Consider the following 26,399-nt stretch of genomic DNA (forward strand, 5'->3'; position numbering starts at 1 on the left):
TGTCAAATGTTCTCTGATTGTTACACTTGGCCATAATGATGTTGTATTGCACAAGATGTTTGGGCGAGGCCTAATCTTTGACAAAGTGGGAGGAAGTCCATTGAAGCTATTATAATTGCGTGTCACTATCATTACGTGTATTACGACAATGGACATTAAAACGTTTGTAAACGCTTTTATTTTAGTTCAAGGGCCTTAACCCTTTACTTGATTCGTGGACGTCGTATCAATGTAATTTATACAGTCATTAGGCAGTCAGACGTTGAGTAATAATAGAAATCTCAGGTGTATCTTGACGATCAATTGGCTCGATCTATATGCAGTACTGATGCGCCTAGAGCAGCGCGGTGGGTACACAATCGGTTCGTTCTTACGCAAAGAAAATGTAAATTGGTTTGCCTAGATTTATTTAAACAAGACCGATCGAGTTTAAATTATGTTTAATTTCCATAGAGGTGAGCCTTGTGTCGGTATTACTTTGAATATCTTGCGTCGAGCGAGACTTTATCTAATGGTTTACTATTATTATAATCCAAGAGTCTATCTAGAACTACAGATTTTTATCTTTCTAACAAAGATTTTCTTTATAATGAGAAAGTAGATACAGACTGTCTACCAAAATTCTTTTATAATCTCGAGAATTACGTCAATCAATGTAGTTTCTGTTTTCAAAAATATTGTGAAAACCATCATCCAAAATCATTAGTGTTATAATAGAACAAAACAATAATAAAAATCATTGTCACGTCTTCAAATTACGTTTCGTTACACTACATATTACAAAAGTAAGTAATGGTAGAATAAGTGTATCACGCACTTGTTGTTTGTAGCTAACGGTTATTTGGCTTCAAATTGTGGAACAGATATACCTGCTTAGGTAACTATTACTATGTTGGACAATGTTGTTAGAAGGGCTCTTACCTAGAGTAGCTTTTAGGAGTTACCTTTTAGTAGGTATACGAAATATACTTATTTTATTTTACTTTCTTCAGGGAGCTAACAGCTTCAATTACAAATAAATACAAAGGTAGTCAGCAGAAGGCCAATTACTAGCTTCCACGTATAAAAGTGTAATAACAAAGAAAGTTCTTATGTCTTAAACTTTACACAAACCATAAGTAAAAGGTAAATACCATAAGCAAATAAGCAAAAACCATAAGCAAACCATAGGTAAAAAGTCGAACAGAGTGATAATAGAAATAAGAAATAAACAGATAAATAAATAACAATAAAGTAAGTGTCAAACACTGTTAAGGAAACTACTTATGAGACATTTTTTTAGTATAGTCAAAGCTGCTGCAGAATAAGTCAATATGTCAATAGAAAGTAATACGTATAGGTCTATTTTACAGAACTTAATTTTACCTGTTTCAATTGATAGATTGATTAGTTTTAATTTCAAAAAGTTGTTTAAAGTATTTTTTTATAACACTCACCCCTGCTTAGGGAAACTCGCAAAGGGTTCAAGTTCCGTCCGAGTTACATTTTTTTTCGAATTATATCCTCTTTAAAAATTTGTAAGTTCTTGATTAATATTACTCTTATCTATTTTTATTCTGTAGAATTTAAAACTATCCACCAGAATTCAAAACAATTAATAAAAATCATTAATTATATTCTCTCGGTTGAATATCGAAAGTAGTAATATATTATCCTAAAACAATAAAATTAAAGTTATAAACAATGCAAAAATATGAAACCGTAAATCAATTTGTTTCTCTCACAAATGCAGTATACGAATTTAAGTTCCAAATTAATTTTAAGATTTGTTATACCTTGGTACTTTTGTTATTATGTTACAGAATGGTATAAGTAAATTTCAAAATATTTTTTTTTATGAATAAAAACATATTTTATTACTTATATATATCTAGTGGTATTAAAAACAAGTATAAATACTGTAAACATGTGTGTCCTAAACAAATTTAATTACTATCACCTAATAACAACATTGTAATATTATATAGGTCGACATGAAAAAGCATAGAAAGCATATAATAAGCAGCCCTTGGCGAGCCTTCAGCGCTCCCCATTTGTCCGACCAAGTAGCCATCTGAGCGAACCTACAATAAGTTACCAAAAAGGCAAGCTTTTAGTTCCTATTGTTACATAAAACAGAACGTACTTATATTTTATAACGTACGTAACGTAACGTACTTATCCTTGGGGAAGTCCTATGCCCAGCAGTGGGCGTCGTACGGCTGATGATGATGATGATGACTTATTTTTTATATTCATAATGTAACTAAAGCATTCTTTTACTTCACTAGTTCCGATGACATTATTACGAAAGCATTCGATAATACTTAGACTCGGCTAACTTCGGTGGAAGGTCTAAACCTGGCTAATGACAGAATCATGCTCGGCTCAGCAAAAAGCATCGAGGACGTGGTACAACGTGTCGCCCCTGACGACCCTCAATCAGAATTAATTATAACGCCGCATTGTACAGTATACGATGTAATAATGTTTTTTTTTATGCCCGTAAACCGACCTCTATGGTTCAGTGGTTGGACGTTCGGCTCACGAGCCATAGGTCTCGGCTTTGAATCTCAATAGGGACGTATCACAAAAAGACGCTGTGTGATCTCTAGTTTGGTTAGGACTTTGCAGGCTAATCACCATCTATCGATTTATTTATTTATTTATATATATGGTTGAAGGCGATGGACTGATCACTAGTTAGTACTCACTATACGGTTCATAATTTCAGGTATGGATACGATTTTTCATTTCATATTAAAAGTGGCAGAAATTTCTCTTCAGATTACTTGTGGTGCTAGACTTCCTCAGACTTCGAAAATATTATACAAACATTCAGATTAATTGAATAGATTTTTTAATCTGAAAAAATGGAATTCCAGTGGGAAATAGGCGTGAGTTTATCTATATCTAATTCTTATGTGACTATCCGCGTATACTTTATGCCACAGTCAACTGTACACTTACAGATATTGAGAGAATTTGAGATCAACCAGCGGTTAGCGTATCGTAACAACGGCGGGACATGTCGCAATCTAAAGCAGGACATTCGATCGGGGAATAGACGGGACGCAAGACAATATTTATAGACTTGAATACATATTTGTATTTAAACCCTCGGTTGCCACAGTTTCCCTACAGACGTCCGCGCTCAATTATTATGTTTTATAACTCATGCTTGCAATTTGTGCCATACCTCGTTTTGAATTACAATTTATCATTATCAAATTAGATACAGTGCACTGCCCGACTGGTTTAATCTATCAATTATCATCCGTCTTCCAGTCGAAGGGAATTGATTTTGCGAAAACATTACCCAAGATAGAATCAAAATCGTGTAACTGACGCCGAATTAATTAAACTGCAATTGAAAGGTACTTTGGTCAATTACTTTCATATTTAATTTATCGTCCAATCACAAATTGTCAATCAAGTAATAAAATCATTGAAATGCCTTTCCCAATATTGGGTGAAAGATTATTTATCGAATATCCGTTATTTGGAAATGCAAGTATTTTTGTATTCTCGGTGATAAAAAAAATTAAGAATAATGGACACAATTGTTATAGCTAATTGATTCGCTATCAATTTAGAGTTCAATTTGACTTAATAAATATGAAAAAAGTTTTACGTTGTAAATTAAAGGCGTAGGTACTTATGTATCTTTGCTACTTCTCACGTATCTGTGATTTGAACGTCATCATCATCATCATCAGCCCATTAACGTCCCCACTGCTGGGGCACGGGCCTTCCCTATGGATGGATAGGGAGATCGGGCCTTAAACCATCACGCGGGCCCATTGCGGATTGATGGCTATTAACGACTGCTAATGCAGCCGGGACCAACGGCTTAACGGATTTGAACGTAAATTACTTTAAATTATTTTCGTGTCTGTGCGGGCAAGTCGCGCCGAGATAATCGGTTTCCCAACAGCCAGATATGATCCTGATGTTATCTAACAATTAGTTGTGGCTAATTTAATTGTTTCAAGTGGATGTGGACATGTCCGTTGCAGATTTCAATGCTCTGTTTCGCTATACTTTCAATGTCGCACGCCCTTAGCAACTGGGGCGTGCGTACTGCCCGACCGGACCAGATTCTTTGCATGCATGTACGAATAACTGCTTGAATACTTCCGTGGAATTCGTGTAGTGACTCTAGAGTGACTCAGAGGTTGCGAAAGATGATTTGCGTCTGGACTAGATTGTGATTTTGATGTCCATGAAAACATAAACATAATAAACGCTCGCCGCTCTTGCTGAGAATAAATTAATATAAATTGTTAGGCAAACGTAAAGCATACCTTTTTAACAAGAATTGTTCCTATTATTTTAGGTTGCCCGGAAGAGATTGCTACTTAGCAATAAGGCCGCCTATTGTACTAATTCTATTTCTCTTTTGTTTTGTATTTTGTATTTTGTTTTGTCCTGTTTGTGCAATAAAGTATTTGTTTTGTTATGTTATGTTATTCCGAAAGGATCACTTAGGCGCACTACGAGTTTTTCGCCGCGCGGCAGAAAAGAGCAGCGGCATAATGTCGCACTGTAATACTGCGCCTCTGTGGCGGCTCAAATCAAATCAAATCATTTATTTTGCAAAAGTCGAGTGCTGCCGTCAAGTGCACGTAATACAATTTAAAACTGTTTGGTACAGAATTATAGTGCGACATTATGCCGCTGCTTTTTTCTGCCGCGCGGCGAAAAACTCCTAGTGCGCGCCTGGCCTTAAACATATATTTATACGTAAGGTAAGGTACGTTAAAATCCTAATATTGTTTGATTTTTATCTTACGATACGATACGTACTTTGTGAGTCTTTACCGCAATAATTAAAAATAAGTATATTTTTTATTCATTCCAATAACACATCATCTGTAATCTCGAATAGATAATTAAATAATTACAATGGTAATTTTAGTCGACATAAACCAATTCCCATTTAATTACGTGCGATATTTCAATATACGAGATAGATACGGGCCTTATTATGCGCACATTTAAGTGATTATGATGAATATACAAATATTTAAGCGACATTCCTTTCGGCGCATTCGTAAAAGTAAGATAGACGGCGCAACAATGCGATACTCTTAAGTTACTTATGTACTCTACTTATCATTCCATCAATCTTGTTGGCGAAATAAATTAATTATATGCTCCGACTTGTTAGAAAAATAAACTAGGCTAGGCCTTAATGTGCCTATATCTCAATTGCTCCATACTTAATAACATAATTGTCTTCAGATAATGTTGTCATTAATTTCAGCAGCAACAATTAAGTGGACATGTTAGGTTGCAAAATGAAATTCAATTAAGATAATAATGGAACTTTTTGCAACCTTTTAGTGTGTGAGATAGTATCTTCTGTGCGAAAGTAAGTAGTCCTGTAAATATATCGGGTGATATATTATGTATACTTATCGTAACGTATGTAGATAATAATCGCCTATGATCATTGGAGTTGACAGTCATTTTAGTTTTGTACTGTTTGTTGCAAAACTCAAAAGATAAAAAATTTTTATTATAGATGTAAGTTTACTTATGGCGTATTGTGGCTTTGCCCACGCGAATAAAGCTTGTACGCGCTTTTAAGGGCAGATATCTGAGTGAAACTGTCTTTAACATTTCCTCTGCAAAAATTGTCACCAATTTACATTTTAATTATAACTATTTTATTCCATGAAAAGTTCCAAGCAATAGTTTTAAATGATCCAATAATTGACTTTGCATGTTATTATAAAGGCTTATTTAGAATATCCTTGAGTAGGTAGCAATTATAGTAGGCCACTTTGCAGACCTATTTAGTTGAGAACATCTTATTTAAAGCCCGTAGTGTATTAGGTTCTACTAGGTATATAATTTGCTAAGCATTCATATAATTATTGTAGGTTAGGTCCGATATTGAGGTCAATGAAAGCAGTAGAATGTCATAAATATACAGTCCGTTGCGTAATTGATTAATTACAAACCTACAAGTACAGTTAAGACTTGTGAAGGTAAATTACAAAGTTGCTTTAATTTGACTTTGTACAATAAAATCTGCAATGTACAGTGTAATGTAATGGTAATTAAGTAAGTAAATATGATAAAAAACTTATCAGATGAAGCGCTTGCGTTTATTAAAATATATTACGGTTGGTTTGCTATATTTTCGAGGACATTTATTTATTTATTTTATTTAAGGAAAACCAACAGTCATAGACACATACATAGTCTTAACTTTTCTGCTGGGCTATGATTAATGAAGAAAACTTACTGAGATTATTCTTCTTCTCTTCTCTCGTGTGGGCTGTGAGGTGGATTATCAACCTCATCAACCCTGGTGTCAGGGTTATTACTGAGCCGCCAAAGGCCCCTGACGTGACTCATGTAACGACTACGTACTTACAATAGTAAGTAGAAACCGGGACCAACTGCTTATCGTGCCTTTCGAACCACGGATCATCCTACTTTCGGATATACAGACATACAAACACTGAGATTATTACAAATCGAAGATTAAAAATATAGCGTCATGAAAGAATCCCGTGGGTTATAATGGAATTAATCGACAAGTCATAATAATTCTATGCAGAATCTGCGACACGTCTTTCTTAGCGCTCTACATTTTAAACCTGGTTTTATCTATAGTCTTCGTTTTGTATTAAGATGGATAAAGGTCATGATATCGCTCATCATAACAATGCTCATCCACTGCACCTCGAAGGTCGTTTGCCTATTAACAAGTACATAAGTACTTCATGGTTTTAAAACGTGATGATAATGGTGAGGTCACTTATTGGCCTCACAGCCCATGCGATTGAAGAAGAACATCATCAATTAACTCTGTTCGACTCTGCGCAACTTATAGCTATTTTAGGCTGCATCTCTATTTATAACATTATATAAATATTCATAAGATCTTAAAAATAACACTGTTTTTTCTCTTAACAAGCCGGTTACACGAAAAGCCATTAACATTTACTTTAATTTGGGGTAATAAACGTAATTGTGATCTTAGCATCTTCCGACTTCCAACCGATAATTCCGGTTCAATTTCCAATCGTTTATGTAATACGAAAGTGTACCGTTTCGGTGAACACTAATTCATAAAATATGCACGACCGTATAAATCAATATTGGCCCCGATTCCTGCAGACACCGCCTAATTTTATTTTAAGTTATATCCGTCATTTTCATATCCGTCGAAAAGGAAAGGGACGGATGATTCACAGCTCTTAATTTTAGGAAGAATGAGTAAATGAATGAATAACCCGGGCGAATCAAAAGGTACGTCGCTGGTATGCAATCCGTTTGACGTGCTGTCCACTTAACTGTGTCGGGTTATTGACGGACGTAAAATTTTTAGACGATTGGTTTAGATTTGTGCTTAAAATTGACGTGTGTTCCATAAATTTTATGCTTGTCGATTACCCGTCCCTTTCCTTTTCGGCGGATAAGAAAATGACAGATATAACTTAAAATAAAATTAGATGGTATTTACAGGAATTAGCACCATTATAACGTTTATTGGTCATTTAAAACGTAAGTACTTATATAGAGAGTTAAAAGTCTAATGATAGTCACTGTGGTCCTGTGTGTCACCAGCTTGCTTTCCTGACCCCGGATACCAGACTTGCAACAATGAGTTATTAATTGATTTTAAGTGCAATTTTCAGTAACTGGCTCGACCATTAGGTAATAATGCACGGCGATGCGGCTCTCCACCTATCACGTTGGTGTAACAGAAAGCTCGGTGAAGCTAGGGTACTCTGTGTATCTTCTGATCAGCCGAATTGGGATAATAACCGTGAGCTTATGTTATGTTATAGCGAAAGGTCATTAACCCGCTTTCGCATAGATCCGATAGCCAACTCTTATAACATCAGGATCAATACATAATTTCTCTTTCGTTTATTTGATTCCAGAATATACAAAGGAACTTTACCTTCAACGATTAAAATTGATTTTGTAGTGTTTTGTCTCTTTTAGATCGTGACCTTAGGTGTCTATTGTTCAGGCTTTGTTCGATTATAAAAATAATAATAAATATCGAGTCCATTAGAAACTGATATAAGCTATAACATGGTTGCATAACTTTTTTATTATAGTCTTCAGAAGAGACATTAAGACTAGACGCATCTGCGTTATGAAACTCTGAACTTTAGATGAGAAACATCTCTGTACCACTTTCTTTTTCTTTATAAAATGATTACAATAGTTTTATAATGTTTACGTCATGTTTATAATCTTCATATTATGGACTAGTTTCAGAAATGAATATTTTGAATTTGAATTTTGAATGGTGGCGAAAATATCGAACAGATTTGTTGATAGTTTTTTGCACAATATTTCAAATTTTGGAAAATACTGGCAGCTCTTAAAATATTCTTCTTTCATATTTCGCGTTGTATAGTTCAACCCTTGTGTCAGAGTTGACAAGAGCAACCTTCTCTCTGACGTAGTTCATTACAAAACGACTGCAGGGATCAATGGCTAAACGTGCCTTCCTAAACAAAGAATCAGACAATGAGGAAACAAAAAACATGGGAATCAATCTTATTTTTCGCACAATCAGGTGATTCAGCCTGCAATGTACCCACTACTAGCAGTTGAAGGTCATTCAATAACAATAATTAAATAATGTAAGACAAAAAGCGAAATCCTGTACTTTTTGTTTGTTACTAATGATGATGATTATTCAAAGAATTTTCCCACAGAGTTTTTAATTTTTTATTCGATATTTTAATGTTCCTTTTTTAAAAATTCCAGGTCCGGTTGTGTTCCCCCCCTCGCCCCCCGGCGACCCGTCTCAGACCAGCGGCGTGGTGGTCGGTGCTTCTGGCTTCGGTTTCGTACCCCCCGGCTCCCAAGGTAAACCCTACGGCCGATGAGTAACCCTAGTCAACCAGTAGCTAGCACTAATCTTGTACAAATTTAATTCAGCCGGATTATAGATTAATATTAATATGCCATTTTGATATTCATACTTATTTGGAATTAAAACTTTTTGTTCACGTCTTTTTATTATTTAATGTTTACTTTTTCTTTGTTTATTTTTTGAATTTAGAATATTTTTGTTTTTGTACTGGTAGGTACATCTTTTTGTTCAATTTCCTTCGCTGGTTTCGACATGAATCTCAGAATGGCATATTTTGTAGTAAATTATTTTGTAAGTTATAATTGCATGGGTAGTTTTTGCATGAGTTGTTTCCTGTGTAAAAGTCCCGAAATTGGTCTGAAACCTGTAGTTGGGAATGAAATAATTGTAGATTTGATAATGTGATTGGGTTGTACTTATACTGCGATGTATGTGAACAACATTTTTGTTATAAATAAGCTGTAAATAGGCCTGTGTACGTATTTATAATTTAAAAATAAAAAATAAGAGTTTTTGCCTGTTTTATTTTGGTATCCTTTAGATTAATTCACACAATGTATGCATGCTTGCACCTTTTTAATAATGTGAATATGGTCTTGTAAAGCTATAAAATGTCTAATTGGCAGTAATAATTGGTCACAATACGGGTTCATTTCCTTGCAAATTTTAAAACAACGAAGAACCAGTCTAAGACCTTCTCTCGCAGCCACAAGAGCGTTAATAAAATGGGTTCAACTTATAATGGTTAAAAACGGTCCAAACGAACAAGGTAAGAATCGTTTTCAGCCTGATTTGAACCGTCATAACTTGACGATTTGGATAATTTTGACCAAATTTCTGAGTTAAGACTATACTTAATAATTAGTTTTAGCTTTATAAGACTTTTAACCTGTAGTTATGCTGAAGAAAACGTACTGTACATAGAAATATCGGCAAACTTGGTCGGTGGTAGCTTGGATTAGTATTTATCCTGGTAAGTCCTGGTTTGTCGATTCTACGCACTCACTAATAAAATTACGATTGAATAATTTGGTCTGGATATAACACCATAAGTACCTACCTAAGTAGTTAGAGTTCATCGTGAGTAGTTTATTTTATTCTGTAAATAAATAGTAAGTAGGTACTTGGGGTCAATCGTAAGTATTTTGTTTGGTGACCTGATAACATCCTGATAATAGGAGGTAAGTAGTTAGGGTCAATCGTAAGTATTTTGTTTGGTGATATTTTATGATAACATTTTGCTAATAGTAGGCAAGCAGTTGGGGTCGATCATAAGTATTATGCTTGGTGATATGATAATATTCTGTTAATATTAAGTAAGTATGGTAAGTGGTGGCATGGTAAGTAGTTGGGGTTGATTGTAAGTATTTTGGTGATAAGTGACCACATTTTGTAAATAGCTGTAAAGATTTCAGTTTACATATGACTTTTTAAACTTATAAACACTTGCTACAGTCGAGTGAGTGCTATCAGAGACAAATAGCTTTCTTTATGTAACTTATCGTAGACCACTTAACACGTTGGCCTAACAGAAAGATGGTGAGGTCTGGGTACTTAATAAGTTCATCTGGAAATGGATGTGGGTACCTCTGACTACCCCAATTGGGATATAGTCGTGAGCGAATTATATGTTACCGTAGATATCTCTGTTTAAAACTTAATCCACGTTTTTTATTTGCTTCTAGAATAGTATAGAAGCCTCTTGGGCTCAATAAATGTACGAAATAAATACTTACGCGATGAAACTTTCGATAATAGTTATACTTCAATGTTGCATCCTCGAGATTTAACATACCATGTAGTCCGTTCTTCAATTTACTGCATCGTCTATCACACTGTTTAGAGAGGCTGAATAGAAGCCAGATTCTAAATAGAGAAAAAAAAATCATTGAAGTCGTTACTGGTTCACTCATTCGCGCCGCTGTCATTTCATTCGTTTTTCGTTTCTTGCATCGTCTACACGTCACTCAGTTAATAAAAAACAAGTTTTGTAAATTAACCAACATTCGTGAATCTTTTTGTTTTGTTTTTCTTCTTAAACTTTTGTTTGTTTGATAAGAGATTCCTAAGTATGGGTAAACGAAAACACAAACGTGATGATAAACATATCAGCAAGAAAATTCGTCGTTTAGTAGAAAAAAATCTAAGGGAACATGCCGGTGAGTACTTTTTTTCCTTGTACCTACAACTACCTACGTTTAGAATTTTTATTCTCTCATTCAATTATGCAAGTACTATAGTTTCAAATAACGGTTAAGCATATTTTACTATCTTAACGTGGTAGCACGAGATGCTATCCTGATAGTGATGTACGAACATGTTGTTCCTTAAAGTGGTGATACGTGATATTATCCAGGAACATAAATTACTACTTTCCTAAAGTGGTAGTACGTGATACTGCCCAGAAAGTAATTATGCGTACGTTATTTCAGAACGACGACGCAGGCGCACACGTTCAGAATCCTTCAATACATCTTCTTCAGAAGATTACCGATCAGATGCAGAATATTCTGCTGACGATAGCAGACGTAATGCGGATTATGAATTAGAAAATGAGGTGGATGATTATTCAAATAGACCACAATCTATTGTAAGCAAAATATCGCAAGACCAATCGCTACAGCCAGTAGAAGATGCTGACATACCAGAAGTTATTACGCCTTCTGAAACACAACCGACTAACTTCGAGACCCTCAATCAGAGCCAACCATCGACATCCGATGTGCCACAAGAAATACTTTCGGTTCTTGGCGTAGCCAAAATATCAGAACGACCTCTAGGAGAAAAAATCCCTAGTGAGATCTCTGAACGCTGGGGTAATATTTTACTAGACGGCTTGACAAAAGAGCACAAAGTCACATTGATTGAAAAGATGCTTGTCCCAGAGAACTTTACTTTGGCGCATGCCCCGAAATTAAACCCTGAGGTGGCTGCAGTTTTATCCGAAGCTGCAAAAAATCGAGATAAAAGACTCGAAAAATCTCAGAACCAACTTGGATCCGGTCTAGCTGGCTTGGTAAACCTCACGAAGGACCTTATTAACACGGATTTGGAAAAACTTGAAACCATAAAAAGGATTTCAGAAATAGCGCAAGTTCTATTAGATCTACATCACGATGAAACCAATAATCGTCGTAAATTGATAGTACCGCTATTAGATAAAAGATTCTGGAGTACCATACAAGGAGTTAAAAGAGACTCCTTTTTGTTTGGGGAAAGATTAAGTGAAAGTATTAAAAATACAAAAGATATCGAGAGATCTAGCCAACAAATTAAAAAATCCGCTCCGCCCCAGCAATCGTTTCAACGTAAAAATACAACATTCTCGGGAAACTACCGAGCCCCTCCTCGACTGCCGGCCAATGCGAAGCCAGCACCCAAGTACCACGAGTCACAGACGTCGACCTCGACGAGGAGGGCCACCACCAACCAGCCGCGCGGCCGGGGTGCTCATTCCGGTCGAATGCAGGACCGCCGTCGCAAATAGAGGTACCTCACGCTGGACGTATTCAGTATTTTCTTCATAATTGGCTAACAATTACTGATGATCCTGTTGTTCTGTCATATGTCAGAGGATATAAAATACCTTTCATTGCAGAAGTATGCCAAGTATATGAACCTACAAATCCCTCTTATTCAGAAAAAGAAATGACAAAATCTATTGAAAAACTACTTCTATTAGGTGCAATCTCACCCTGTAATGACATGAAAAATCAGTTTATTTCTTCGGTTTTCCTGACTCCCAAAAGTACTGGCGGCTACCGATTTATACTTAACTTGAAAAAACTAAATAAGTTCGTTTATACTGACCATTTTAAAATGGAAGATACACGCACGGCTATAAGACTAATTTCCCCCGGCTCATATATGGCCACAATAGACTTGAAGGAAGCATACTTTCTAATTCCCATCCATCCTTTGCATAGGAAATATTTAAGATTTAGATTAGATCAATTATATGAATTTAATTGTTTACCTTATGGACTTAGTTCTGCGCCTTTTGTGTTTACAAAGCTTTTAAAACCATTTCTTACGTTACTTCGAAGTCAAGGCCATACTTTGATCGCATATTTGGATGACATTCTATGCATAGGCTCTGATTATGAATCATGCCTAAATACAGTCAAAACTGTCACTAAAACTTTACAAAATTTAGGATTCGTAATTAATTTTGAAAAAAGTTGCACGGATCCAAAGCTAGTATGCAAGTTTTTAGGTTTTAACATTAATTCTATAACAATGGTTTTAGAGTTACCTGAAGAGAAAATCGAAAAAATTACAAATTTAGTTCAAAAATTAAAACACAAATGTAGTACTACTGTTCGAAATTTTGCCAAATTTATCGGTACCTTAACAGCGGCCTGCTCTGCTGTAGCTTATGGGTGGATGTACATCAAAAATTTTGAACGTGAAAAATTTTTAGCACTTGATACATCAAATGGTAATTACGATATCCTAATGCCAATAAAATCACATTTGCAAGAGGACTTTTCATGGTGGTCCGAACTTTCATATAAAGCTAGTAATTCGATCAATAAAAATAATTATGAATTAGAAATCTACACCGATTCATCTTTAACTGGTTGGGGAGCGGTGTGCAATGGTGAGGTGGCTAGAGGACACTGGTCACTGGAAGAATCCAGCAATCATATAAATTATCTTGAGCTGCTTGCAGCCTTTTTAGGATTAAAATCATTCTGTCGAAGCTCAAAGGATATCAATGTCCTACTCAGAATTGATAACACCACTGCCATTGCATATATAAATAAAATGGGTGGAATACAATTCCCTCATTTAAACAAAATTACCAGGGATATATGGCAGTGGTGTGAACACAGGAACATTCACGTCTTCGCTTCCTACATTAGATCTCGGGATAATACAGACGCTGATCAGGCTTCTAGACACACCAACATCGACACTGAGTGGAGTCTTAATTTAGAACATTACAATAGACTCACGAAAAAATTCGGGTTACCTGATATAGACCTTTTCGCATCCCGATTAAATTATAAATGTCAACGGTATATATCATGGAAACGAGATCCTGGAGCCCATGAAATCGATGCGTTTACTGTTAAATGGGATCAATATTTCTTTTATAGTTTCCCACCATTTGCACTGATTTTAAAATGTCTTCGAAAAATAGTGAACGACAAAGCAACTGGCATTTTTATAGTTCCAAATTGGCCTAGTCAACCCTGGTATCCCCTGTTCAAATCATTAACTATATCTGATGTAATTTACCTTACACCTAATAAAAATCTATTACTCTCTCCTTTCAGAGAGCAACACCCGTTGTGGAGCAGTCTTACCCTGGCGTGTGCAATATTATCAGGCAAGCGTACTTAAAACGCAACTTTACAACCGAAACCATCGATATTATGATTAACTCCTTGTCTAAAAACACAATATCACAATATAATGTAGCCTTAAAACAATGGTTCCAGTTTTGTCAACTACACAACACTGATCTGTATGATGTTACAGTGGCCTTTATTCTAAATTTTTTTACACATATTTTCCAAAAAGGTGCCAGCTATGGTACACTTAATTCTTTTAGGTCAGCCTTATCACTAATCCTTAGTAAAAAATTATCAAATGATGAAAACATTAGTCGATTCTTTAAAGGAGTATTTCGAATCAAACCTACGTTCCCTAAATATAACGCAATATGGAACCCTAACCTTGTTTTAGAATACTTATCGAAATTATACCCAAATGAATCATTAAATCTAAATATGTTAACAAAAAAATTAGTAACTCTACTTGCGTTGTCAACAGGACAACGAGTCCAGACGTTATCATTAATTAATGTTCAAGAAGTAAATATTACTGATTCTCAAATCACTATACCTATCAATGAAGTTATTAAAACTTCACGTCCGAACAGGCATAATCCTAATCTGATTATTCCTTTTTTTAAACAGAAAGAATCCATTTGCCCTGCAATGACACTCTGTACATATATAAGTAAGACTTCCGAACTTCGGAATGCCCCCAATACAAATAAACTCATTCTTACATTCAAAAAACCGATGCATGCTGCCAGCCCACAAACCATTAGTCGCTGGATCAAACAAACATTAGGCAAGAGTGGCGTGGACGTGAGCACCTTCAGTGCGCACAGTACCCGCCACGCGGCCACGTCCGCGGCTAATAGGTCCGGCGTTGCTATTGATGTAATTAAAAAAAACTGCTGGGTGGACTGGCAACTCTATCTGTTTCGCAAAATTCTATAATCAACCTTTGATTAATACGGAATGTGATAGTTCATTTGCTGAAGCAATTATAAACGACCAAACTTAAAATTTCCTTTGTTTTTTGGAATGATATAATTAAAAATTGATTTTAAGTGTACTTATGGCGTATTTTATTCTGCAAACGCTAAACATCTACATGGTATGTTAAATCTCGAGGATGCAACATTGAAGTATAATTTATGGTTAAAAGAACTTACCTTAAGTGAATTTCAACCAAAATTATACGAAATGTTGCATCCGAAGAGATTTAACAACCCACCCAACCCCGTCAGACATTTTACCTATGAGTTCTACCTTTCAATCGGTAGTACCTACCTTACAAAATCCTATCGCATACGTTATCTGACCTTTTTTGAAACCCCTTTATTGCAGAATAAAACAAATCTAAAACGAATGAAATGACAGCGGCGCGAATGAGTGAACCAGTAACGACTTCAATGATTTTTTTTTTCTCTATTTAGAATCTGGCTTCTATTCAGCCTCTCTAAACAGTGTGATAGACGATGCAGTAAATTGAAGAACGGACTACATGGTATGTTAAATCTCTTCGGATGCAACATTTCGTATAATTTTGGTTGAAATTCACTTAAGGTAAGTTCTTTTAACCATAAAATATTTAAATTTATTTACACTAGATAGGTATTTGGAACTCGAATCTCCTTTTATTTCCTATTCAGTTCAGAAGCTGAAGTCCAAAGTAGATTACGTAGTATTAATTGGTCACAATACGGGTTCATTTTCTTGCAAATTTTTGAAACAACGAACAACCAGTCTACACCGTTCTTAGGGGAGGCCTATGCCCAGCAGTGGGCGTCATACGGCTGATGATGATGAAAGGCTCTTGGGTTCCGTAACATTGCCTTTGAGGAAGTCGATTTCAACATCAGCTGATAGATCACATAGAAGGGACAAGTAGATACCAATGATATGCTAGTAAAATGGAGCTAAAGTTATGTAAAAAGAAACTTTATTATCTAGCTTTCAGGCAGATAGTATCTTATAACCTGGGGTCCTTTAAATCACGGGTGAATAGTCATCTTCTGGGTAAGCTCGTTCCACCGTCGACCTCTTCTTCTCCTCGCGGAAGAACGAAGTCAAAAGCAAACACATCTTAATTAAAAAGAAAAAAACAGAGTACAAGAAAGAACAATTTGAAAAAAGAAGCAGCCAGTGCTCTTACCATTAAAGAGTTTTACAATAGGAACATTCTCGGGAACGACATACTGAATGACCTTCAAAATGTTTCGTCTTGTCACTTCTCACTCTAGATCCTAATACAGTTACGACTAATGAGCGTTTGACCTTCAAACTGCCGGAACAGAAATTAATATTATATTCTTATTAGCAACATGAACGGCCTCTGTGGTGCAGTGAGCGTTAGGATCCGTAAGGATCCCGGTGAACCTTATGGTGACAAGGGTCCTGTCGTCCACAGCAATTGTCCATCGTATTAGAAAGGAGTAAGGACACAATCTCTTTGTCGGATTTGTTGACGTGTTCTATGTTTTTATTCCATTTAGAAGGAGGACACAAACGTTCGATTTAGTTGGTTGTAAACTGTCGTATCGTGTCCTGTTGAAAACTACTTCTCCGAATCCGGAATCAATCCGGCGTCGTGCGTGAATGTGACCTTGTGACTGCCGTATCGGAAAGCGTCCAAGTCGTTTCCCTGTCTATTTTCTTTGTCAGTCGGAGATTGGCGTTTTATGTTCTATTTTTAAACTCTTCTATCCGTGTATTGGATTTTGCTTTGCGTACGGTTACGAGTACAAATATCTATACACGTTGAAACCATGTCACATTAACTTTTTTGACAAATTTAACCGTAAGTCTCATTAAATGTCAAATACGATAGTGCGATAGGATTCTAAAGTGGGTACATGATATTGCTCATGACTGTACGGTTTGTTAAACTACAAAAAATCCGTAAACGAAAACTAAACCTATGCGCTCGCGGCGTTCCGGACTGGAGTTTTAGGGTCCTAGTCTCGCTCACTAGGGACACCATGTGGTTCCGCCACCAGTGGGATATTATTCGAGATTCGGTTGCCAGCAACATATAAGTTGCTCAACCAAGTGATGTACCCTTTATACAACTACATTTGAGATAGAGCCTTTACCTAATGTTGGAGTCTGCAAGTGCAACCCTTTCACGGACAGAGACCATGGGTCATTGATTGTTCATAATAGATAGTATGAGAGTATGACAACTTGGAATCGGAACGTCATTAGACGTTCTGTCCTTGAAAGTGTTAAACAGAAATCAGTCGTTTTGTAAAAACTCTCAAGCTTCCACAAAACTCGCGGTATTACTTGAAAAGCCGCAAGTTAAAAAAAAGGATATGAAATAGTCCAATAAAAGATGCCGCTGTGTCTGTATAAGTAGTAATTGCCAGGAAAATCTGAATCTACAATAAATAACAATTCATCATACACTGACTTCGAAAATAATAGTTTATCGGTCTCGATGGGACTAGGAATTAAAAGAAATAAAACCTTTCAAAAATTATATTTAATTGTTTTATTCCTAATATTAAAATAAGTACTAGCCTTTTTTTAAACAGAAAGTTCGGTGAAGCGTGAATAGTTCATCTTGCGATGGATATTCCTCTGAATAGCTTATTTGCGAATATAGTCATGAACTTATTTTTTTTAACAGAACAGGTAGAAGCAGTAGTTCAACAAGTTCTTTACCTAGAGATTAGTCTTCAAAATAAATCTTGAATACCTTCGATAGTGGCCCAATTATCTCTGTCAACAGAATAATTTAATAAATCCTAAGTAGTAGTGCTATGAATTCATTAAAATAAAGTCGGATGTAATGGTAGATATATTTGATAAATGTTTGTTTTATTTATAGTATACAATAACTTACACTTGAGAAAACGTTGTTGGGTAAAAATAATTGTTTTGTAATTATTAATTAGAGGACTGAAGCTAGGACCATCGAGTTTTGTTCCAAATGAACATGGCGACGAGACAGTATCTCTCTATTTTGTTAACGGTTTTTGTCAATCCCAGTTTAATAAAAAAAAGTGCAATGCATGTAGGAAAGTGATTAGAATGGAACGTAATGATTGATAAGAAAATAAAATATCGTTGTTTATGGGACGGGAGGATTTTTTTTTAAATATAAGAGGTTGTCACTGTTGATACGAAGTCCAAAGATGGATATGATGAACCTTATGGTGATAAGGGATCAGCCTATCGCCCATAACATTAGTCCATCATGTTAGAGGACACAATCCCTCTGTCGGGTGTGTCTTCGTATCAACAGTGGCTGCAAGTTGTCTTTGATTACTTGTGGCTCTGCCCACCCCATTAGGGATTACGGGCGTGAGTTTATGTATGTATGTATGTAGGTTGTTTATGACTATTAGGGTCGGAGTGTAAAGGTGCATTCGTTTTTTGTAAAAAGGAGAAAATAAAAGGAGTGAAGATAAATAAAATATCCCTTTTAATTCTACATCCCACAATTAGACAACCAGCCAATTTTAGTAAATAAGCTCCCAAATATCTGATCACCGCTTACGCGTCTTCAAACTCGAGATTTAAACATTATTTATTGATTATTGATGATTAAATACTTGGCCAGATGTTTCATTGCGCATGACATTACTAAAGTAACATATTATATACATGCATACATGTTGATGTATGCATGTATATAATATGTTACCATTAATGGGTATAACCCAACGGTTATACGCATTAATGGTCCCGATTCCTGCAGACCGCCTTATTTTATTTTAAGTTATACTCTTAATTTTCTTATCCACCTAAAAGGAAAGGGACGGAAGATTGAAAACAGTTCATTTTAAAATGAATGAATGAATAATCTAAATAATCCAAAATTCTAAATGTTTGACGTGTGCTGTCAACTTAATTCTGTTGGGTTATCGGCCAATACTGAACGATGCAGCCATAAAGAACAAAAAGTTGAGGTATCGGCACATATTAAATATTGGATGGGTTTTTTAAATTTCTGCCTAAATTGTCGTATGTTCCATAAATGTTATGCCTGTCGATTAACCGTCCCTTTCCTTTTCGGCGGATAAGAAAATGACAGCAATAACTTAAAATTGAAAACAGTAATTAGATGGTGTGGACTGGGATCAGCACCATTATACACCAATAGTTATATATGTTATGTGTGTTGTTAAGTAAGGTATAGCAAAATAGGATGACATTTCAATTATTCATCACGAACCTTTTTAATTGTGTTTGCTGAAATTTCTCGATGACTTCATTTATTTTGGGGCGCTGTGTTGCCCTCCCTGGCCATTCAATTTAGGTCCGCTCTTAATCTCACCGGCACTCTACGGTCAAACGCATTTTAATTATGAAATTGACATATCACAACTGGCGCCGCGCGGGATATAATATAGAGTTGGGAATTATTGGAATACACTGATGACAGAGATTCAATCTTTGTTTTTAATTGCTTATTTGTAAAACGAAAAGGTAACAAAACTTTCTTACCTATTTACTACTGTTATAGAAGAGCGGGGTCTCCTGGTACAGGCATATTTTGCTTAAAAAGAGGCTCCAGTAATTAGTTTAAGAAAAACATGTAAGAAAAGAAAATAAATTCTTTTTGATTTTTTTTTTATTTTTTATGACTCAATGACGGACTTTTCAGGCTTCGTTCCCAAAAAAAAATAAAGATGGCCTTCGTTTAACCTAATTTCATAGATAGCAGACATTATCTTTTATCTTTGTTTTTGGGTGTAAATGCTGTGAGTCAATTGATATTACGCACAGACACAACACATCTTCCACCCAATATTATTCTGATCAAAATATAGAGAAGCAATATAGCAACATACTTTGATCTAAATATTAAGCAACAATTATTTTTATATACGCTCCTGCCATTCCATTATATTTTAGAATAATTATGAACCCGAGGTATGAGAAGAAAAGTAATTATCACGTTAAATCTGTACAGCGCCATCTATATTTTTTTGGGGAACATCCCTCATTGATTCTCATTTGATTCTGCTTCGAAACAACTGCTAGTTGACACATTGACTAGAGTCATTATAGTAAATAGAGAGAGAGAGAGAGAGAGGTCTTTATATTATACAAAGTTGTATTATTTATTACAAAAGTAATGTAGTTAACGATATCTACAATAATATAAATATCTGAATAATTATAAATAAAAACGTTGGCACCACGAAAACATAAACTTAATTTTCTCGTTTAAAAGAAAGGCCGAATATTTACTTTTAATAATAATTCTATGAAGGAGAGCGAATAATTTAATACTCGTATAATTTTCATGATAAAATCTAGAGTCAAGTCACAAAATATTGAATCACTGAAATAGACATGACCCTGTCACTAGCAAGCATTGGCCCGTTCATTTTATGATTTAATAAAAGAGTTTGGACTTATAATATTAATTGGAGTACGCCTCCGCCATTTTTAGCCGGACCTTTTGATATTTATCTAATGCATATTTATATATTTGCTCACAAAGGGGCTGTCATGTGCGTTTGTTGAATTAATTTGCAAAAGTTTCGTTCTAAACGTTACCCTCTGATGTATTATGATTACTTAACTTACGAACATTTATAACCATTGATGTATAACATGTTACTATAGAAGGCTGTGATAGGCTTTTTAGTAGATATTATGTTGTTTGCGTTTATTATAGACTGAAAAAAAAATCTTAATTTTAAGCACTTAGGTATCTTTCTTTTTACGGGTGTGTAGTTGTGGATGAAAAAACTTAAAAACAGTATAAGTACTAAGTATGCTTATCAAAGAGTATCGTTTATGTAACTCAAATAATCGGTATTATAAAGTGTGATTGGAGTAAGTTACCGCTATAAAAACAGCCCCGAAGCATGTTTTTATGCACGCAAATCGCACTTGATGCGATGAGTAAACCCTTTTGGCTATCCGACAAATACACTAATTCTATTGGGTCATTTATCGCGTCGCGCGCGTTATGCTTGATGCACGGTACGTAGGTATCCAATATGTCTCATTATATTATCAATACCAAAATTAGCTGAAACTTGTTTTCCGACTTTTTTTTGGTTCGTATGAACGTGAGTTGATGAACATAATTAAAACACATAAAACAGAGTTCGGATGGTTCCGAACATTCTGACATCAAATGTAGAAACAAACAGCAAAGAAGGAGGGTAGACAAATATGTTTGCCTGTAGAAAATTATGGATTGCCTACTCCACTCCAATTTCAGCAGTCATCCCGTGATCATGGCACTTGAAACAGTTAAAACACATAATAACGGGTTTTTACCGCGTTTATTACCGCGTAAACTTAAAACAATGTACTTGAAACAGTGTTGAAATATCCGGAGTATCATATCTCTGTTTTTGACAGGGTAAGAAGCAGTTATCAGGCGTTTTAATTGTGATAATAACCACGTAAACCTTAAGCAAAGTTTATAAACAATTCAATTCAATTCTTTATTCATAATAAATATTTCACGTCAACAAATAATTATAAATAAATGTAATTATAAATGAATATCAATAATATATTGCTTTTTACCTTACAATTTAAATTGTTTTTTTTTTTTAAATGATTGTAAAGAAGATAAAATAATACAGGCACACAAGAAACAAGGTTCATAAGAAATGTTTAAAGAAACGATCTCTCTGAGGGTGGAAAAACGGATGTGTCGGGAAACTTTGTCTAAAGTTACGAACTCTTAGACACTTTCAGCTTTTTGCTGTGACAGCTTAGACGTGTATAACTACTTATTTGAAAACAAACGTTTATTTCGTACTATTCATACAGTGCAGTGTACAAACATACATACATACATAAACTCACGCCTATTTCCCACCGAGGTAAGCAGAGACTATAGAATTCCATTTGCTTCGATCCTGACACACTATACAAACAATTATACAAAATTAACAATTAAAAAAAATATATAATTATATTAATTTTTTAATTATATCTTCAGTGTACGGTCACGCGCATTAATATGTATACACTTTGGTACCATGTCGCATTAACTTTTTTGACAAATTGAACTGTAAGTCTCACTAAATGTCAAACATGTTAGTGCGACAGAGTCCTAAAGTGGGTACATTATATTGCTCATGACTGTACAAACAAATATTATTATCTAAATTCCTAAGTAAAATAAAACGCCTGCTTAAATTTTTATAGCTAGATTTCTCTCTCATGTTTATGATGTAACGTTCAAATACTAGGAGCAGTTCATCAGAAACATGTTTCAAAAATAAAAGAATACACATAACATAACACGACTATTGGGGCTAGTCGAGGTCCATCCATCGCAAGTTGAACTGTGTACTTTCTGTACTTAATAAAAAATACACGTCTCACAGATATAAAATAAATAATATTGGATTCGTTCAGTTCATATTTAGTATTTCCAATTTCTAATAAGTAGATTGAATTGAACACCTTCAACAAATATCTAACGTAGGTTACGCTCACTAAAACGGGATACTTTTAATGTTTGAAATACCAGGACAGCATAGAATTTTAAGTGGTCGCCGCGAACGTCTTTAATTTACGGCCTATTAAAAATTCACAACGAAAGTACCAGGGCCACAGAATGTGCTAGGAATGCCCCCTTGTTCCCGGCATACGGCGCGGAAGTGACGCGTCTCGCCACAGCGGCGCCGCACCGGAACTCGCTGAAGGGTTGCCCCGTCACAAATCAAGTTATGAGGAACGCCACAAAAGGAAACTTTGTGCATTTCCGGGCCGGCGAGCGTGAAATCCGCAGCAGGCACACGATTCTATTCCCTAAAGTTAATTTAACAAGCGCTCGTGTCGCATGAGTGAGCTCGTAAGTAAATTGCACAGGAACGGTTGCAGTTGTGATGGCCTGAAAATGTTCAACAATTGCTGATTCGACATAGATTTTTTATAAAATGCAGGATTTACTTTACAAACGAGCTGTAATACCTAATAGGGTGTGCGGTGATATTTATTAATTTAAAACGGCATTCGAGTTATCCATCCCGTGGTTCTCGAGATTAGTCTTAATTTTGTAATAAACTTATGCATAAGATAAGAAAAAAATATATATTCTGGAGCCTATATGAGAATTGATATAATTTTATTTTTCTTTCAGCTCCGTCCCTACCACGGTACTTCTACTCTGGATATTTCTTAAGAAGATAGAACGGCCATCCCATCATTAGCTATGTATAGAAAAATATTCGATTTACCACTGTCTGTGTAAGTAATATTATTATGTACAAATAATAATTTAATAAAACCCGAAGTACCTTATACTTATAAAAGCTAATTTAATGTAATGTAAAAATATTTTTATGATAAATATTAACTATATTCTGCAGTTATAATATTATTTATATTTAAACAAGTAGAATTTATTTTTGTATGGCGAAGAATGTATTATGTTAACTTTGGTAGCTCGATCAAGAATATTATTAAATCGCAGACAATAAAACTGTAGAAAAACTAATTTGTGATAAATATTATTAAAAATTTAAACATGTGAATGAATGACTTAGGGGTATTCATAATTATGAATTATTTCATATTTATGATAAATACTGCGCTAGTCTGGTATGAGTGTTTTTGGCCTAATGAGGGATTATCCAGGCTATGTTCCGCAATAATACAGATGGCGCTGTCGAGATTTAAAATAAAAAAAAGCAAATATACTTTATTGCACATCATCATCAGCCGTACGACGCCCACTGCTGGGCTTAGGCCTCCCCCAAGGATCTCCACGACGATCGGTCCTGCGCTGACCGCATCCAGCGGCTTCCCGCGACCTTCACCAGATCGTCGGTCCACCTTGTAGCGGGCCTACCCACTGAGCTTCGTCCGACACGTGGTCGCCATTACAGAACCTTTCCGCCCCATCGGCCATCGGTTCTCCTCGCTATGTATCCTGCCCACTGCCACTTCAGCTGCACACAACATACAAAACAAATCACAAATGGACGAAAGATACAGCACAATCTGGCGGCCTTATCTAACGTGATATTTTACTATTTTCTCTGTTATGTCACAATGTTATGTCACAAGCACATATAAAAATAATTGTTGCTTTTATGTTTTAAGTAGAATTATATTGCTAATTGATTTTTATTTTGACCAGAATAATAATGGGTGGAAGATGTAATTGTGCCTGGGTGTAATAAAAAGGGTCACCATTTATACCCAAAATCGAAGATAAAAGATGATGTCTGATATCCATGAAATAAGCAGGTTAAATGAAAAAAGAATATTTACGTCGCCATCTATATTGTTTTTGAAGAACGTAGCTTGGATAGTCGCTCATTTGTGCAATAGGTTTAGTAAGGAATGTAACAAAAATAGCGAAATTGTATCTATTATATTATATAAGTGTAAATAAAATTGGTACACTGTAACGGTGGTTATTTTATTTATATTTAAATAAGAGCGTCTCGTCGTCTCCCATTATCCCGTTTTTCACAGGGTCTGCTTACCTAACCTGAAGATTTGACAGGTCCAGCTTTTTACAGATGCGACTGCCTGTCTGACCTTCCAACCCGCGAAGGAAAATACAGCCCGCTACAGGTTAGGTCACATACCTCCGAAAAATGCATTTCTCGGGAATGTGGGTTTCTTTACGATGATGTTTTCCTTCATCGTTGAGCACGTGATAATCATTTATGATCCAAACATGATTTCGAAAACAAATTCGACAATCATTGGTTTAGGCCTCTGCTGGATTCGAACGTGCGACCTCAAAGTGAGAGACAAGCGTTCTAACGACTAGGCTACCACGGCTCTTTTATGATTAAATAAAAGCATGTTATTCTTATTGTTGTTATGTTGTTGTTAAAGTAGCATGGAGAATGCTACACTGAAAAAACGTGGTTCTTAAATTAGTGATGTGTGATGTATTTCTTATTCACCCGTAATAATTATTAAGAACATTGCCCAAAAAGCACAAAAGACAGTTTTTTTTGTATCCATCATACAAAAATAACCATCAAATTGTCGAAAATGTATGAATTCAGCTCTTGACGGTTTTGTTTGGAATTCAATCTCATTGTAGGTACCTACTAGTAATATTATAACATTCATTCCTTAAAGTGTGATATATTATGTGTCCTCTAACATGATGGACTAATGTTATGGGCGATAGGCTGATCCCTTATCACCATAAGGTTCATCATATCCATCTTTGGACTTCGTATCAACAGTGGCTGCAAGTTGATTACTTGAGGCTCTGCCCACCCCATTAGGGATTACGGGCGTGAGTTTATGTATGTATGTATGTATGATATATTATCCCAATCTATATCTTTTTGGGGAATATATCGTAATTTTCGTAACATAGACAAATAAAAGAAGACATTTCTTGAACAATATAAATTTTAATCACAGTACGAACAGTAAAGTTATTTTTACACCTTTTTTCCGTAGACCAAACAAAACAAAAAAATCTTAAAAAAAATATTAAGTATATAGCTTTTTTTTTGGATTTTTTAAGCGCTTGTAAGACTAAAGTGTTTACAGTGTAAACCTTTGCAGTATATAGTATTTTTTTATAATTTTTCTTTAGTGTTACACCGCTTTATATTTGCTTAACATAATAATAATTAATTACATTTTTAGGAATCCTCGTTATCCATTGACATAACCTGTCGTTGTCGTTTTGTATTGAAGTCGTTTTCAAAGGGATTTCACGTAGACGTTAATACCTGGAAATAAAAAATGTGTGTTAAAATTAGAACAAGTAATGACGTGAAAAATAAACAGTATATAAACATACCAATGACGCAGAGGCCTAATTTGAATCAACCGTAGGACTAGTGGAGTATGCTTAGGCTACTAGCATAGAATTACTCCACCGACAAGAGCGCAGCTCTTAAATAAAGAGAGAGTAGCATAGAATAAGGAATAATACTTCGTACGTATAGAACGGCCACTCTCCGCTCCCTACCAGCCTCTGCAGCGTCTTAAATTCCATAGCCACTTTACCGGCAATGTATGTTTTATGTCATAGGCACCAATTTTATAATTATATTTCGTAAAATACTGGATACAAAAGTATTTTGTTGGTAAATGGCTGATCATACTAAGGTTTTTAGCTTTCCTGTTATGAGGGTTCTCCTTGCATGATAGTCGATATTTGACTTTTACTATCACAGAGCTTCTTGTGTCGTAAAGTTTGCGGATTAGTGGAGTTCGAAGTTGAAGTACTTATAAGAAATATTTGCTCATAATTGTAAGGCGCGCGTTTCCCAATTGGCTCTTCCAACCTCTATCTTCTATATACTATATACTCACTTATGGTGTGCCGCTGCTTGTTG

General features: G+C 35.3%; 1 protein-coding gene across 1 annotated transcript in view; it reads left to right on the top strand.

Annotated features, from left to right (window-relative positions):
• Window positions 1-24,105, top strand: part of LOC126368515 (uncharacterized) — a 54,773-nt gene extending 30,668 nt beyond the window's left edge. Inside the window, exons 4-5 of the mRNA XM_050012543.1 lie at window positions 8,734-8,835; window positions 23,210-24,105. Coding sequence (XP_049868500.1) covers window positions 8,734-8,835; window positions 23,210-23,259 — 152 coding nt within the window. The 3' untranslated portion in view covers window positions 23,260-24,105. The remainder of the gene's footprint in view (window positions 1-8,733; window positions 8,836-23,209) is intronic.
• The last annotated feature ends 2,294 nt before the right edge of the window (window positions 24,106-26,399 follow it).

Source organism: Pectinophora gossypiella, chromosome 7 (genome assembly GCF_024362695.1).
Source record: "Pectinophora gossypiella chromosome 7, ilPecGoss1.1, whole genome shotgun sequence".
Taxonomy (NCBI): domain Eukaryota; kingdom Metazoa; phylum Arthropoda; class Insecta; order Lepidoptera; family Gelechiidae; genus Pectinophora; species Pectinophora gossypiella.